At 40.3% G+C, this 17,542-nt stretch overlaps 1 protein-coding gene across 1 annotated transcript in view; it reads right to left on the bottom strand.

The window, feature by feature from the left end:
* Positions 1-3,676: 3,676 nt before the first annotated feature.
* CDC25B (cell division cycle 25B) overlaps positions 3,677-17,542 on the bottom strand; it is a 29,392-nt gene continuing 15,526 nt past the window's right edge. Inside the window, exons 5-16 of the mRNA XM_073611130.1 lie at positions 17,322-17,358; positions 16,962-17,072; positions 15,612-15,716; positions 15,209-15,349; positions 14,024-14,089; positions 13,510-13,689; positions 12,908-13,003; positions 12,412-12,474; positions 11,683-11,781; positions 10,686-10,819; positions 10,482-10,593; positions 3,677-8,979 (exon numbers count right to left, since the gene is read on the bottom strand). Of these exons, the coding sequence (XP_073467231.1) occupies positions 8,839-8,979; positions 10,482-10,593; positions 10,686-10,819; positions 11,683-11,781; positions 12,412-12,474; positions 12,908-13,003; positions 13,510-13,689; positions 14,024-14,089; positions 15,209-15,349; positions 15,612-15,716; positions 16,962-17,072; positions 17,322-17,358 (1,285 nt within the window). The 3' untranslated portion in view covers positions 3,677-8,838. The remainder of the gene's footprint in view (positions 8,980-10,481; positions 10,594-10,685; positions 10,820-11,682; positions 11,782-12,411; positions 12,475-12,907; positions 13,004-13,509; positions 13,690-14,023; positions 14,090-15,208; positions 15,350-15,611; positions 15,717-16,961; positions 17,073-17,321; positions 17,359-17,542) is intronic.

Raw genomic sequence — 17,542 nt, 5'->3', positions numbered from 1 at the left:
TACACCCCCACCCCCAAGTGTCTGGCAGCACAAGGTCATATGGTGTTCAATGTTAAAGCAGAATTTTGGTAGGCAGGAATTAGATAATTTCTCTGATCCCTCTGGGTGATTGTGAGGGCCACTTTCAGTCAGCTCCAGCTATTGCTTATATCTTCTCATGTCATCCATAAAATATCAGGAAATTTGCAAAAACTCCAGCCAAAGGGTTTTTTTTTTTTTTGGGGGGGGGGGGGGGGGGGGGGATGGAGCAAAGAAGAATTAGAACAGTTCTTTTCAACCAACAAGGCAAAGGGGGCCTCAACTGTGTTCCATGATGGCCATAAGGGGCTGCACATTATATTCAGTATACAAACTGCTCCATTTATTCAAAGTCCCACCTAGGGTTTCCACCTTTTCTTCAAGCCAAACCCAAACACTTTAGCAGTGCACGCCTATTTATTTTATGGGGAAACTCTGATGTAAGGGGCTTTCTGCTCACCAAAGCTCCCAGCATTTCCCCTTAAATCAGGGTTCCCAAAGGCCCCCCCCCCCCCGTACATCAGAGTCCACAGGGCACCCCTTATATCTGAGTCCCCCTTATCTTAGTGTACACAGTCTCTCAGAGGCAGGAGAGAGAAGGGAGGAAAGGGGGAGACTCCAGACATTGGATGGTCAGCTCACTCACCCGAGAATGGAGGCTCAAGCACTGATACCTTTCATCCACAATATATCTGGCAGCTGCTTAACTTCAATTTTCCAGCCCACGCATTCCCTTTCCCGAGCACAGAATACCGGGGATTGGAGTGTGGATGGGCAGACAGAGGGGTAAGGGCAGGAGGGAGCAGGAGGAGATCAAGCCCTCTCTCTTCTCCTGTCCATGCTTAGGGGTGGTTGTGGTATTTAGGTATTTGGAGAATCACAGTCCATTCTCAATAATGTGTCGGGGTTTCAGGAGGTCTGAAACTCGGACACACGATTCCAAACCCAGACTCTCTGGGGGAATCCTGGACGGGTGGCAACTCTAGTCCCACATCCTTCTAAAATGTAAGATAAAATTGCGGGTGGGTATAAAGTTAAATATAGAAAATGTGCCTTTGTCTCATTCCTGGATTTCAGCTTTAAGGAAGAGGGCCACAATGAATAAGCAAACCTTGCCTAAGGTGCAAGGTCCACTTTAAGTCAACCGCTCGATCAAAAACAAAGAAATAATATTTTATTTCTGCCTGATTTCCCATGGAGAAACTTTTTTTTACTTACTGTCCTAATGCAGGGAAACATGCCCAAGAAAAACAAGATATTGGGTGGTAAGGAAGGTTTAGAACCTCCATGAGTATTGTATTACTTTTTTTAGGGAGACTGGTGAAGGGTTAGAACCTTTGGCCCATGGAAGATTTTTCTTCACGTCTTGTCTTAGCGACAGGAAATCTCTCAAAAACAGGCCCATGAAAAAAAAAAAAAAAAAAGGGGGTCATCAGGAAGGTTTAGAACCTCCATGAGTATTGTATTACTGTTTTTTTAGGAGAGACTGGCGAAGAGTTGGAACCTTTGACCCATGTATGAACTTTTTTCACTTCCTGTCTTAGTGAAGGGAAATCTCTCAAAAGCAGGCCCAAGAAAAAACATATTGGGTGCTAAGGAAATTTTAGAACCTCCACAAGTATTGCATTCATGTTTTTGAGGGAGAATAGCGAAGGGTTGGAACATTTCGTCCATGGAGGAATTTTTTCACTTCCTTTGTCCCATGGAGGACTTTCCTTCACTACCTGTCTTAAAGGGGTTGTAAACCCTAGTTTTTTTTTTTTAAATAACAAACATGTCATACCTCCACTGTGCAGTTCGTTTTGCACAGAGTGGCCCTGATCCTCTTCTTCTGGGGTCCCTCAGCGGTGCTGGTGACTCCTCCCTGAACCTCCACAAGAATTGCATTAATGTTTGAGGGACACAGGCGAAGGGTTGGAACCTTTCATACATGGAGGAACTTTTTTCACTTCCTGTCTTAGTAAAGGAAAATCTATCAAAAACAAGCCCAAGAAAAAAAAAATCTTGGGTTGTAAGGAAGGTTTAGAACCTCTGTGAATATTCCATTAATGTTTTTTAGGGGGACTGGCCAAGGGTTGGAACCTTTGGCCCAAGAAGGAACTTTTTTTACTTTCTGTCTTAGTGAAAGAAAATGTCTCAAAAGCAGGCCGAAGAAAAAATATATCTTGGGTCATACGGAGGGTTTTGAACTTCCATGAGTATTGTGTTACTGTTTTTGAGGGAGACTGGCGAAGGGTTGGAACCTTTCATCCATTGAGGAACTTTTTTTTACTTCCTGTCTTAGTGAAGGTAAATTTCTTAAAAACAGGCCCAAGAAAAAACATTTGGTTGTAAGGAATGTTTAGAACCTCCACAAGTATTGTATTACTGTTTTTGATGAAGATTGGTGATGGGTTGCAACCTTTGGCCCAAGGATGAACTTTTTTCACTTCCTGTCTTAGTGAGAAGAAATGTCTCAAAAGCAGGCCCAAAAAAAAAAAAAATCTTGGGTTGCAAGGAAGGTTTAGAACCTCTGAATATTCAATTAATGTTTTTGAGGGGGACTGACCAAGGGTTGGAACCTTTGGCCCAAGGAGGAACTTTTTTTACTTCCTTAGTGAGAGAAAATGTCTCAAAAGCAGGCCGAAGAAAGAAAATATCTTGGGTCATACGGAGGGTTTTGAACTTCCATGAGTATTGCGTTACTGTTTTTGAGGGAGACTGGCGAAGGGTTGGAACCTTTCATCCATTGAGGAACTTTTTTTCCTTCCTGTCTTAGTGAAGGTAAATCTCATAAAAACAGGCCCAATAAAAATGATATTTGGTTGTAAGGAATGTTTAGTACCTCCACAAGTATTGTATTACTGTTTTTGATGAAGACCGTGATGGGTTGCAACCAAGGATGAACTTTTTTCACATCCTGTCTTAGTGAGCAGGCCCAATAACAAAAATATCTTGGGTCATGCGGAAGCTTTAGCACCGTATTGTGCTACTGTTTTTGAGGGGGGCTGGTGAAGGGTTGGAACCTTCGGCCCTTGGAGCACTTTTCTTCCCTTCCTTTGTTAGGGAAATTTCTCAAAAACAGGCCCAAGGGGAAAAAAAATCTTGGGTAGTAAGGAAGGTTTAGAACCTCTGTGGGTATTGTATTACTGGTTTTGACAAAGAATGGTGAAGAGTTGGAACATGTGGCCCATGAAGGATTTTTTTCACTTTCTTTCTTAGGAAAGTCTGCCAAAAAACTATCCAAGAAAAACAAAACAAAAAAACAAACAAACAAAAAAAAAACACCCTCCATCCCTTCTCCACACTATCCAAAGCTCAAAAAGTTTTTGGCTGGCATTTCATTGTAGCCATGTATGTTCCTCCCATCTAGTTCATATACATTATCTCTGTGCATGGCTATCTCTCGGGCCTTCAAAAAATATTGACTTTGTAAACTGAAAGGAACAGCAGAGCTGCGTACATAACAATTAGCAATTAGACCTCTGATAATCAGCACTTAAATATCAGTGGAGCCTAATCAGCATATCAGCCCATTTCCATTCATATGGATGGCGTAGATTCCTTCTCGCGTGACGTCCAAATGAATAAATGAAGGCCAAAACGAGAGGTCGCAGTTCATGGCATAACAAAGGAGGAGCGCATTCTCTCCCATTCAATGAAAAGATCACACTTTGCATATAGAACAAACAGATTTTATTATCCCTGAATGTCAGACATGGAAATGTGCACAAAGCGGAGGAGGAAGCAATGAATTAATACATAAAATTTCCAGCCCAAGGTCCCAAGGCTCTAAGGCTCTTATCCCCCCCCGCAATTATAGGAACTGCAACTTTCTTAGGTGCAAAAAAAAAAAATATGTGCAAACAAATATAAATAAGATTAGGATAAATTATGGAGTATTTAAAGATCACTGCGTATCACAAATGTGATTGATAAAATATGTTGTGTCCGGAGCGATCGTCTAAACATCTCCCTTATTAGAAATAAAATAGCGAAAGCAAAAAAGCTGCCTCTTTTAAAAAGATAAAAATAATAATAAACAAATATAGCCACGCATCATATAAAATAGAAAAGCAAGCACGCAGACAATGAATATTACTAGATAATAATTAGTTCATAGCAAAGGATGTGGATAAGCTTTTATAGAAATTGGCAAAAAAAATTGGGGAAAGTGCTTCTTTGCCATTTTTTGATGGTTGGAAATCCAAAACATAAATTTTGTTTATTTATTTATTTATTTATTTTACAATCCTTTTTTATTTAAAGGAATAATAAATTAATGCAGTGGCCAACGTTCTTTTAATAATTCATTCAAGTTTTGATAAGCTGTATATCACAGGTCTGGAAATGTTGTAGCCGTCTACTACTGGAAGCCACTTTTGAATTCTGAAATTTATTGAATTTAGTTTTTAATGCAAAGACAGAATTCCTCCCTTTCATGACAAGAGCCCCCCCCCCCCTTTTTGGAGCATTCCAAACAGAAGTGAGATTTAATGGCTCTACTGTTCAATTTGTTAAGCTGATATTACGGGAAGGGGGGGAACCAATTAAAAACATTTACATAGACTTGCAAACATTTTTATGTTAAATTTTCAGTTTATTAGCAGCGCTAAACTATGACCGTGTTTCCTGCAGTTCTTAAAAATGGTAAGCTTTGATGATAATTATTTGTGAAAAAGAAAAAAAAAGCTTTGATGATGATACTGCACAAATTATTGAGTACTAACAGAAAAGGAAAAAGCAAGAAGCAGATACTTCAAAGAAAAAAAAAAAAAAATCCAGATTAACAAAAAAAAAAGGGAGTATGCAGGAAATCCAAGAAGCAGATACTTCAAATAAAAAAAAACACGAGAGAAAAAAAAAATCCTGATTAACTAAAAAATAAAAAAATTGGGAGTATGCAGGAAATCCAGTGCGCTCCAAACTTCCTTTGTTGCACTGAAAGTCCAACCAGCATAGTCAGCGTTGCCTGCTGGACTACAGAACTCAACCCCTGTTGGGTGTTTTCCCCACACACTGTCGGGGGGGGGGCACAGTTCCTATTGATGCAGGCTTTCCCCCCAAGAACTACATATCCCAGGAGCCTTTTCCTTGTACATAGAAAATTTTACAAGCCCGGTGGTGTCACAGGGAGTAAAAAAAAATCTGGATAAAAAAAAAAAAAGGATTAAAAGCCATTTCTCACTACAGGAGGCCAAGGGAGAAGAAAAAAAATAATAATGCTGGGACATGATCTAGCAGGGGGGGAGAAAGAGGTTTTGGGGGTAAATTTGGGGATTATCTGGACATACTCTTTAAAGGAGAAGTCCTAATATACTGTAAATATATCCGATTACATGCCTCTATATTTGTTTTAACCATGACCATTGGGGTTTTAGGCTTTCTGGTAGTTGTTAATAACCAGCATTAAGTACATAGCTGGACAGCCCAGTTAGTGTTGAGAACATTAACTACTGATGTTTATCCATGGCCAGGGACACGACGGTGTCTTGCGCACACACATTTGCGTTTTCGGAGAAATAGAAATAAAACACTCGCGTTATACATAAAACACTCGTGTTACAAAACCTAGAACTTCAACACTTCCGGATCCCATGAGCTTTACCACCACTGATGTATGGTCTTCTCCAGAGTACAGACCATCGTGTACATTGAGGCCCTCACTACTGGCCGACCAGCCTGATCTCCAACGTGATCAGAAGACATCGGTGTTGATGGCAGCTTTTAAGATGACAGGTGGCCGATAATCTATTGGATCACCAAACAGCGCATCCAAAAACACAATGCAACCGTAAAAACAAAAAAAAAGTGTCGAGGCCTATCATTTTATGTTTTTTTTTGTTTTTTTTGTTTTTTTTATTAATATTGCGCAATTCTGTCCCTTTTGCTTATGTTGGCCAAAGACCAGCTGTCCAGTCCAGCCTGACCATTTGGCAGCAGTAACAGAATTATATATTATTTTTTTTAGTATCAATTATTTAAATAAAATTCAGGATTTTTTACCCACCATCTATACAGCACTTTAACACAAATAAGAAGAACTTAAAAACGTATAGACATTACCGTAGAGCTGGCAAGCCAGTCCATCCAGTTAAAAAGTCTACATTAACCTTACACTTGAACCTAAAACTTAAACATGAGCGTCTTCCTTTATTAATCAATTGTTGCCTCCTTTGTCACTGCAGTCCCATTTACTATTACTATTAGATACCTGTCGATCCTGCTAGTTTTCCCGCCCTTTAATAAAATTCTGACCATGCCAACCACGAAAGCAGATCTGGTCAGCATGGTCAGTTCGTGTGCTTGGTCTTCTTCACTGGAGTTACAGGATGGTGTGCAGATGCACAACGTGCCTGTATTATAATAGTTAAGCTTTGCCGCCATATCCCAATCCCCCCCCCGTCATTTACCCTCGCCCTGCTCTCTTTGATTGACTGTAGCCCTTAGCATGGACCCTGGCTGTCAAAACTACAGCAGGGCATGGCCCAGAGTGAGCAAAAGCAAGCAGATGGTCCAGAATGGGCTCTCTTACTGATAGTTGCCATTTTAGAAACTTATGCCTACTGTTGTGTAAGTCTTAATTCGGGTGTCTGCCCATTTAAATTGTTGGTGCACCCCCACTCAGGGGGCAGGGGGGGGGATGAAAAATAAAGAGACTGTCTGACCATGCAATAACAAACAGTATGCTATTGCAAAAAAATTTCTAAATTCAAATTCAAATTCTATCTAGATATATATATATATATATATATATATATATATTTTTTTTTTTTTTATTCTTTAGAACATTTTTATTGAATTTTTAATTCTATCTATCTATCTATCTATCTATCTATCTATCTATCTGTCTATCTGTCTATCTGTCTATCTGTCTATCTATCTATCTGTGTATTTTATATATATATATATATATATATAAATATAAATATATATATGTGTGTGTGTGTGTATAGATAGATAGATAGATAGATAGATAGATAGATAATTTTTATTTATTTTTTTGCTATTTGAATTTAGAAAGTTTTTAGCAATAGCATACCGTTTTAATCGTCAATAACATAAAAAAGGAATGAATATAAAAAATTTAAAGAAATAAATATATATATATTCCAAAAGAGAGAACGGCACTCACGGGTCTTGATTGGTGAACGCACAACGCATAATGAAGGTTTTATTTAGACGTTTGGAAGCATCGAACTCAAATCTTCATTATGCGTTCACCTTTCAAGACCCGCGAGTGCCTTTTGGATTATATGCAATACAGTTTTTGCTGTGCTCCCGGGCCCATTTTTTTATCTCCGATACGTGTGCAGTGGCAACCATTGGATAATATTTTATTTTTATTTTGTAAAAAAAATGTATAATTTTTTTATTTATTTTTTTTAAACGTTACTGGTACTGGCATTTTTGAATATTTATTCCAACAGTATACTGTGATTTTATTGGCGTCACAAATATATTTTTTTAGGCTTTTAGGCTCTACAGCAGGCTCGTGACATTTGTCCAGCCCTGTGGAATTACAGCTTTGATTGGAAAGACGGCTAATTAAGGATGCAAAGAAATGTTGTCTTTGTTAATTTATGCACCAGGTGATTCAGCATACAGCGGCTCTAGGCTGGGAAAAATACACAGATCAATCCCAGCAGTTCCTGATCTGGAATCACCTTCAGCAAACATGGCAGTGACCCGTCTGGGTGACGTATAATCGTTTAATGGTAAACTGGACAGTCCTGTCCATATATTATATTTTATATATATATAGATATATATATATATATATATATCTATCTATATATATATATATATATATATATATATATCTATCTATGACATACATACACCTATAGGACAAACAGAGATTTGTCACCTGATTTTGCCAGGATCTATAAAAAGCAAAGAGTATAAAAAAGTGAACAAAGCAAAAAAAGCTCTAGCAAAAGGTAAGCATTTAATAATCTTCAATCTATATGAAAATTTAAACCGCCGTTTGGGCCGAAATAAAAACCATTTTGTGTGGAGAGGGGGGGGGGGGAGGGCAAATCTGTAGCGCTTACGCACTGGGGAAGGGGCGGGTCCTAGCGGCGGATGGCAGGTATCTGATTGGCCTCTGAGGACAGAGGGATCGTGCAAGGCTCGAGAGGCCACCGACAGCCTGAAAAAGTGCAAGTGCAACAGTACACTCATGCATACACACACACACACAACACAACACATAATGCTTTACTCTAATGCACAACTGCATCTTAAAGGGTCAGTCCACTCAAAGCTGACAGTTCAGTTTTCAATGGAGAGGAAGATATTCCTGTCAGAGTTGACATCTCAGTTCCCATGCAAGGAAGTCTCACTTATGCTGTGGCATTTAAAAAAGAATAAATGCAGACTCTTGGCAGTAAGAGTGAGACACCTTTCTAATAGCCATGACAAGTGGACTAACCCTTTAAGTTTTTTTTTTTTGTTTTTTTTTTTTTGGGGTTTAGCCTCCAGGGTAAAGTATGAGGCTAGTGGGTTTTCAAGTACGGAATCAGTAAAATGCAGATTTGTATTCCCGTTGATAAAGTGTTCCATTGAAGGGCCAGGTCTGATTATCTGTGCTGGTTGTCCAGGGTCTCCCCTTCAGTGAAGAGGATAAGAAAAAGACCCTCACAAAATTCCTGGAAAAGTTTTTGAAAAATCTGCATCCCTCGGTAAACTCCACGGCCGATGGCCAAAAATCCATTGAAGACCATCTTCCAAATCCCGGCCATCCCTGGCAATCGCTCCATTTGTGGAGACATCTGTGTGTTGTGCTGGGTGAAGACATGTGGGCCTCCTCTGTCTGAAGTCCAAGACCTTGGTTCACTAGAGCTTCTTAAGGCGGTTGTACATTTCACGCTTGCTCTTGTCACCGGCCCAGGTCCTGCTCTTGCTGCGGAAGAGCTTCAGGTGTTCTCTAAAGTCCTTGTGGTCCATGGGGCGGTAAGCCTGGGGCTCACATTGTGTCTGCAGGCAAGATGGAGGACAGACGTTAGACATAATGACATTCAGCAGAGGACATCATACATGGGCAAATCTGTACACAATTCTACCTATGCCATAACTGGACCAGTAAGAAGTCATAAAACAAAAATAAACACCTGACAGGGGTTCTAACCCTGGCTCACTCTATTAGAAAGAATTTCCACTGCAGTCTACGGAAGGGAGAGAAAGTCATGGACCAGAATAAAAGATTCCTCAAGGACAATGTGGTTTGAAGGTCCTGAAGAAGTCCCCCTTCTTCGGGCTGAAGAGGTTCAAAAGTATGAAATCTGGACCAGACAAGCTAAAGCAATACACAGGGCTCCCAACAGAACCATCAACATTAGCCTTGTTGTTGATACCATTTTGGTCCAGATTTTGGACTTTTGATCTTTTTCAGCCCTGCAAAAGGAGAACTTAACCCCAAATGTGTTGGCTTTTCTATTTTATTTTAGATCCCCCAAAGAAAAGCCAACATGTTTTGTGGTTAAGTCTTCTTTCAGGGCTGAAGTCTGAAATCTGGACCAGACAAGCTTGAGCGAGTCAAAGGGCCCCCAACAGAACCATCAGCATTAGATTACCTGTTCTGTTGATACCATTGTCTGGTCCAGATTTCACAATGTTGATCCTTTTCAGCCCTGAAGGAGGACTTAACCCCAAAATGTGTTGGCTTGTCTTAGGTATTTTATTTAAGATCCCTCAAAGAAAAGCCATCACGTTTTGGGCTTAAGTCCTCCTTCTTCAGGGCTGAAGAGGTTCTGAAATCTGGACCAGACAAGCTAGAGTGAGGTACAGGGCCCCAACAGAGCCATCAGCATTTGATTATTCATGCTGTTGATACCATTGTCTGGTTCGGATTTCATACTTTTGATCCTTTTCAGCCCTGAAAAAGGAGGACTTAACCCCAAACGCATTGTCTTTTCTAAGACCTCCTTCTTCAGGGCTGAAGATCAAAAGTCTGAAATCTGGACCAGACAAGCTTGAGCGAGCCACAGGGCCCCCACTAGAACCATCAGCATTAGATTACCTGTTCTGTTGATACCATTGTCTGGTCCAGATTTTACAATGTTGATCCTTTTCAGCCCTGAAAGGGGACTTAACACCAAAGCTTAACACCAAATGTGTTGGCTTTTCTTTATTTTATTTAAGATCCCCCCAAAGAAAAGCCAAAGCTTTCTGGGGTTAAGTCTTCCTTCAGGGCTGAAGTCTGAAATCTGGACCAGACAAGCTTGAGCAAGCCGCAGTGGCCCCAACAGAACCATGAGCATTAGAAAATCCATTCTGCTGATACCATTGTCTGGTCCAGATTTCAGACTTTTGATCCTTTTCAGCCCCGAAGAGGGACTTAACACCAAAACATGTTGGCTTTTCTTAGGGAGCTCTTAAATAAAATACCATTCTGGGCTTTTATATGCGGAGTGGCATTTTTATCCTATCTGCAAATTTGAGTTGGGTGGTACTCCTGTCCTTCCGGTCTATACACTGACCTGATAGCTGGGGAAGAAGTCCTTGTAGCCTCCCTTCAGTATGTACAATTCTGGGTAATGGAGTTTTGGGTACTCATTGCCGTTCCTGTCCTGTTTTCTAACATAACGGCACCTGTGAATGACACCAGGAAAAGGTTAAGGATCAGATCTTGATTATATCAGAAGTCTTAAAAGAATCTTTTTACAGCTGCAACAAGAACTTACATGCGAGGCCCACGCTCGGAGGAGAATTCACAGTGGAAGATGATGATGACCCTTTTGTTTTCACTGGTTGGGATAATTGGATTTTTCATGAGAAATTCCTCTATGTCTTGCTCCAGTGGGAGATTTACTGCGCTCTAAAACAGAAACATTTCATGAGAAACCTGCCACTACCAAACATATTGATACAGAACTACATCCAGAGCCCACCAATATATTACTACAGAGCTACTTCCAGAGCCCACCAACATTTTACTACAGAGCTACCTCCAAAGCCCACCAACATTTTACTACAGAACTCCATCCAGAGCCCGCCAACATATTACTACAGAACTCCATCCAGAGCCCACCAACATTTTACTAGAGAACCCCATCCAGAGCCCACCAACTTATTACTACAGAACCCCACCCAGAGCCCACCAACATTTTACTACAGAACCCCATCCAGTGCCCACCAACAAATTACTACAGAACCCCAATCCAGAGCCCACCAACACATTACTACAAAACTCCATTCAGAGCCCACCAACATTTTACTACAGAGCTACCTCCAGAGCCCACCAACATATTACTACAGAACCCCATCCAGAGCCCACCAACACATTACATTACTACAAAACTCCATTCAGAGCCCACCAACATTTTACTACAGAGCTACCTCCAGAGCCCACCAACATATTACTACAGAACTCCATCCAGAGCCCACCAACACATTACTACAGAACCCTCCTAAGAGCCCAACATATTACTACAGAACAACATCCAGAGCCCACCACTACTAACACTTTATTACCATCGAACCCCATCCAGGATCCAGCACTACCAACACATTATTATGGAACCCCATCCAGAGCATGTCATTACCAACACATAGTTACCATGGAACCCCATCCAGGGCCTGCCACTACCAACACATTATCATCATGGAACCCCATCTAAGACCTTACACTACCAACACATTATCATCATGGAACCCCATCCAGAGCCTACTGTCACTCACCTTGATGTGTCCTCCCTCATACTCGTATGGGTATCGGCAATCTACAATGACGCAACGCTCAATGCGATCCCTGTACTTCCCGTTCAGCACGTCATTCATCTGATCAGAGCAAAAAAGAAAAAAAAAATTGAAGAGCAGTTCATAGTGAAACTTGGGAGCATTTAGTAAACTACTATTACTATGTGGAAAGCAATTCAACTAGAGGCACTGATAGGGGGCACAGGCAGTACTGGTGGACTGGGCTCCGTTAGGTCTGCAGTGGGGGGGCCCGGGGCCAGCAAGGGCTGAAAATGGGTGGCAACAAAGGGCCAGTGCACAGAGAACAGTGCAGCATCAGTTTTAATCTCTCCTCTGCTCTCCCCCCCCCCACAATTAATTGACAGTGGGGGAGAGGAAGCTACATGCTGTGACACAATCACTTTCAAACTACATAGGCAAGAAAAAAAGTTTTAGTGCTGGCAATTTTTTTTACACCGAGTTTTTTTGTATGTGCGAGGCTACATGAAAGGTATTCCGGCAACACCAGCAGATGTGTTCCAGGATCGCCAGCGGATGTGTTCCAGGATCGCCAGCGGATGTGTTCCAGGATCCTTGATAAAAACCTGTAACTACTGAGCAGGAAGGCTGTGCTTCCTATATGCATCTTAATGCTTCTTTTCCAAGTTTAACTGACCATCTCCCTGTGGTTAAATGACAAATGTAGGATGATGCGGCAGCAAGATAACTCACCATTTCTGGAGTGATATACTTCAAATCCTGGTGTTTGCCTTCTACTGTCTTCAACAGGTATGTCTGTTCAATAAAAAAAAAAAAAAAAAAGAGTCTATCATCAATACATGCACAAGAGTAGCTTTGGACCTCTACAGTCTGTAAGAATTAATCAGTCGTAGATTTACGTGGTGGAAAGGTCGGCCTACAGGGTTTCAAAGCATGCTGCCTCTTATTAATTGCATCTAGTCCAACTGGTTTGTTTGTCTAAAACCTCCACCGTGCACACGAAAAGGTGCTATTCATACCCAATTCAACACAGCCCTTCAATTATATATATATATATATATATATATATATATATATATATATTTTTTTTTTTTTATTTATTTATTTATTTTTTTTAATCCAAGGTACTCTACTTATCATAGAACTTACAAGGCAAGGAAATTCTAGGACCCTATAGACCACAAACCATGCCCACTATACTTCTGATTTCATGTTCCCGTCTCCTCACCTTAGAAGAATCGCCAATCAAGTCCATCTGGTCACTGTCCAGGACATCTTCAACCGTCGTGAGACACAGAGACTTGGACCGGCCCAGTTTCATTTTCTAGAATAAAACAAAATAAGAAGTCAACGCAATGCCGATAAGGTTCTTGATCACGAAAACAGCTATAAAAATGAAACTTCAGTAGAAAAGAACCAAAAAGGTGATCTGCATTTAAGGGGTTTTTCATTCTGTCCAACCGGTTTTGTGTTTCACAAAGCCCCGCCCTGACATGCCTATTACCTGTGAAGCTTCCTCTGTCACCTCTCTGCTTGTAGTTATTGGACAATGAAGCAGCAGCATCTGTCCTTTTCAATAAGGAAGGGAGGTGACAGCACTGACGCGTTTTACCCACTAGGCTTACACATAGGAGGTGCACTTATTGGGTGAAATGTGTCAGTCAGCAGAGTTGTGTCTGATAAGAGAGATATTGCCTGCCATATCTGATACCAGTTCAGAATTTTTTTTTTAACTTTGGTGCATCCAATTAAGGAGGAACTGCAAATCCAAGTACACCAGCAAGCTAGTCATACAGAATATCCACAATAATTCCAGAGACACACACGTACCGGTTCCTCTATAACAAGCATCTCATCATCAGCTAAATTCTGGTTCTTGTGCCGCTTGGATTTCACCGGCGTATCCTCGTCAACTGGGCGCACCACGCGCTTCAGGATGGGTCGGATCACAGAGATGGGCATAGAGGGCGAGCGGAAGAGGCGGCGACATTTGCTTCTGATCACCAATTCCTGACACGGGCAAGAAAAAAAAAAAAAAGAAGAAGATGAAGGTTACAACAGCCTGATAACACCACCCTCTGGGATTCATCTACCACAATTCAATTAATTGGCTTCCATAAGAAAGCCCATGTCTCAGCTCAGCAGGCTCCAACTATTATGGAAACACCCGCTTTAGGTAGTCATAGTCCAACATATGCATATAATCACACACATAGGTTGGACTTGGACTTGTGTCTTTTTTCAACCTCACCTACTATGTAACTATGTAATGATGTCATTTTTTTTAAAAATTATTGCGATGCACATGCAAGATTTAAAGCAATTAACTGTAGCAGGAACTTACCGAGTCATCTTTCTTCAGTGGACCAGTCAGCAGGTTCTCCATGCCCGACGGCAGGTTTGGCTCCGTCTTAATAAAAAAAGGCAAAACAACAACATAAGTGGCCAGAAGACAAAATTCTATTATAAAACATTGTAATATATAATATTATTATTATATTACAATGTTTTATATTAAAATAATTTTTTTTTTAATTATATTTTATAAATCTATCTATCTATCTATCTATCTATCTATCTATCTATCTATCTATCTATCTATCTCAATGATTTCAATTAGAATTTATTATTATATAATATAGAATAATAAAATCGAATATAAACATTGCAATATATTATTATTATTATTATATTACAATATTTAATATTAAAATGTATTATTAATTATTATTATTATTATATTTCATTATTATTTTATAATATAATATATTTTATATTATATTATATATTACAATGTTTTATATTAGAATGTATTATTATACTTATTATAATAATAATAAGGTAAAATAATACATTCTAATATAAAACATTGTAATATATAATACAATAATATTAAAATTAATAAATAAATAATAATAAATTAATAAATAAATAATAAAATATAAAACATTGGCAATAGCATTTTGGGGGCATTACGAAGAATACAAAAGTATTTGGGGGCATTAGGCAGAATAGAGCGAGCACGTTTTGCTTTGATCAAATGACAATGTTTCATATTTCATTATTATTATTATAAATTGTAATCTAAAACATTGTAATATATAAAATATATTATCTTAGAAAATAATAATAAAATATAAAAACAACAATAATAATAATAATAATAATAATAAATTGTAATATAAAACATTGTAATATATAATAATAAAATATATTATATTATAAAATAATAATAATAATAAGTAATAATACATTTTAATACAAAGCATTATAATATATAATATAATAATAAATAAATAACAAAATATAAAACATTGGCAATAGAATTTGGGGGCATTAGGCTGAATGCACTTTTTGCTTTGATCAAATGACATTCCCTGAAATCTGTGCTTGCCACCACTGTTACCCACCAGTTTTCTAGGTATTGCCACTTCTATCAAGTACCGATGTGAAGCAGTGGGCAAATGTATGTTGGAGTGTGACCACTCCCATCAGCTGGCACAAAAAATAAATAAATAATGTTTAATACCATCACATCATCATCATCGATAATGTCCATGAACCCATCATCATCATCTTCATCCTCATGCACAGAGAAGGTCAGGGAGGATTTGCGTAAGCGGATGGGGCTCTCATCGTCTACCTGAAACTCATTCCTTTCTGGTGAAAACTAAAGAAGGGGAGAATAAAAACACAATGTAAATCATCTCAACATTAAGAGGTCCATCTATAAAGCAGTGAGTTTGACTTTCACCAAATATCCTCGGGTGGTGGAGCCGTGGCTGCCACTTAAAAACAAATGGATCAGGATGGATTCCCCTGCAGTGAACATTTGGAGAATGCCAGATTCTCTGCTTTTTAAATAAGACATCACCAGCACTGCTAGACTCTACAGCCTGCAAACACAGGAAAGGGACACAAAGACCACTTACCATGAGGGTTGGAGCAGAACATGGGCGGGGCTTGAGGGCGTCATCGCTGCGATGTGGGAAGCGAGAAACTGGGCATACAAATGGCCTTTTGAAGAGGAAAACTTCCTGTAAAAGTCAAAAAAAAAAAAAAAAGAATTTAAAAAGTGATCATTGATTGGCCATACCTGCTTTTTTTAATAGACATTTCTTGTTCTCAAGTGCAGTAACCCACAGCAAACAATAGGTGGAGTCAGACCAGTACAAGATGGATTCTTATTGGTTGGTATGAGTTGGGGCACTTAAAGTGAAAGCTTTAATAAATATATAAATAAAACATCTCTGCAAATACATTTCCCCATGTTTTATCCATTACTCTGCCAGAAATCTAATGCACTCCAAACTTGGGCTGGCAACATGGTGCGTGTTCTGCATGGCAACCCCAACCAGCATGGTCAGCCCTGGCTGCCGGACTCCAGAACTCCACCTATCCCTGTCCATACATTCATTTCTTTTCCAGCCTCATCTCCCAAGAGCCAGATTTCACACTGCGCAAGGAAAGGGCTCATGGGATATGTAGTTCTGGGGGTGACTACCACAATATGAACTGACCTCTCAGCAGCTGCCCCTGCAAAAAATGTTACAAGCTTGGTGATGTCACAGAGGCTGCAGTAGGCCCATCCGAGGTCAACGTTAAGTCTCAGAACTAAACCTATTGGCCCCTGAGCCAAAAGAAAAACCCAAATAATTTTTGTTGTTTGTGCCCTGCACTTGTCCTCCTGCTGCTGAAGAAGGCCCGGTGGAGGACATGACTGTGCCCCAGAAATGAACCCACTGGCTCCTGGGCTTGTCCTCCTGCTGCTGAAGAAGGCCGTGGAGGGCATCAATGGGATAGCATTGTGCCCCAGAAATGAACCCATTGGCTCCTGGGCTTGTCCTCCTGCTGCTGAAGATGTCCCGGTGGAGGACATGACAGGGACAGCGTTGTGCCCCAGAAAGGAAACCATTGGCTCCTGGGCTTGTCCTCCTGCTGCTGAAGAAGGCCCGGTGGAGGACATGACTGGGACAGCGTTGTGCCCCAGAAATTAGTCCATTGGCTCCAGGGCTTGTCCTCCTGCTTGCTAGAGAGGGCCCGGTGGAGGGCATCAATGGGACAGAGTTGTGCCCCAGAAATGAACCCATTGGCTGCTGGGCTTGTCATTCTGCTGCTGCAGAGGACCCGGTGGAGGACATCACTGAGGCAGAGTTGAGTCTCAGAACTGAATATATTGCTCTTGGGCTTGACCTCCTGCTGCAGTGAGCTCAGTAAGAGTTCTCTATATTAGAGCATGTTGGATCATTACTGTATCTGCAGATCCTGTCAGTATAACTTACATTCTCCTTGTTGTCTGTTTTGGAGGGGCTGCTTTCCAGGGGGCTGGTGACATCCAAGTCTGAGGTGCTGGAAAGTTTTCTCAGGGCTGGGCTGCCCCCAAGAAGTGTTACCTATAATAAACACAAGAACAAGCAGAGCCGTCAGGACTGAGATCAGAGAGGACAGGAAGGGAGCAATCAACAAAATTATCTCTGACCCCGCCAGGCCCAAATGGTGTCTCTTTTATGGTGGGCTCTGCTGGCAGAGGTTTCCAGATTAAGGCCATATCTGGGAAGGGATCTGATAGGAGAGGACCAGCATATGGCTTCACATTAACCCATCCTCCACAGGGTAACATGATAAGTAATCAATATACTCACCGGCAGTGACTGTCTTCTTCTCAGAGGCAGTTTGAAGCTGCAAAAGGAATGAGAAAAAAAAAGATAAATACAATGTATCATTTTGTGAACAGTTATCAATTACTATTTGTGCAATCATAAAAAAGGTTGCCATTGTTTAAGTATCAAGTCAAACTGGTGTTTTATGAAGATGACCCGCTCAATACTCTCTAGATCAGCCTTTATCAACCTTTTCAACACAG

The sequence above is a fragment of the Aquarana catesbeiana genome, linkage group LG01 (genome assembly GCF_042186555.1).
Source record: "Aquarana catesbeiana isolate 2022-GZ linkage group LG01, ASM4218655v1, whole genome shotgun sequence".
Classification (NCBI taxonomy): domain Eukaryota; kingdom Metazoa; phylum Chordata; class Amphibia; order Anura; family Ranidae; genus Aquarana; species Aquarana catesbeiana.
The sequence above is the reverse complement of the archived record's forward strand: the minus strand, read 5'-3'. Positions and strand labels throughout refer to the sequence as shown.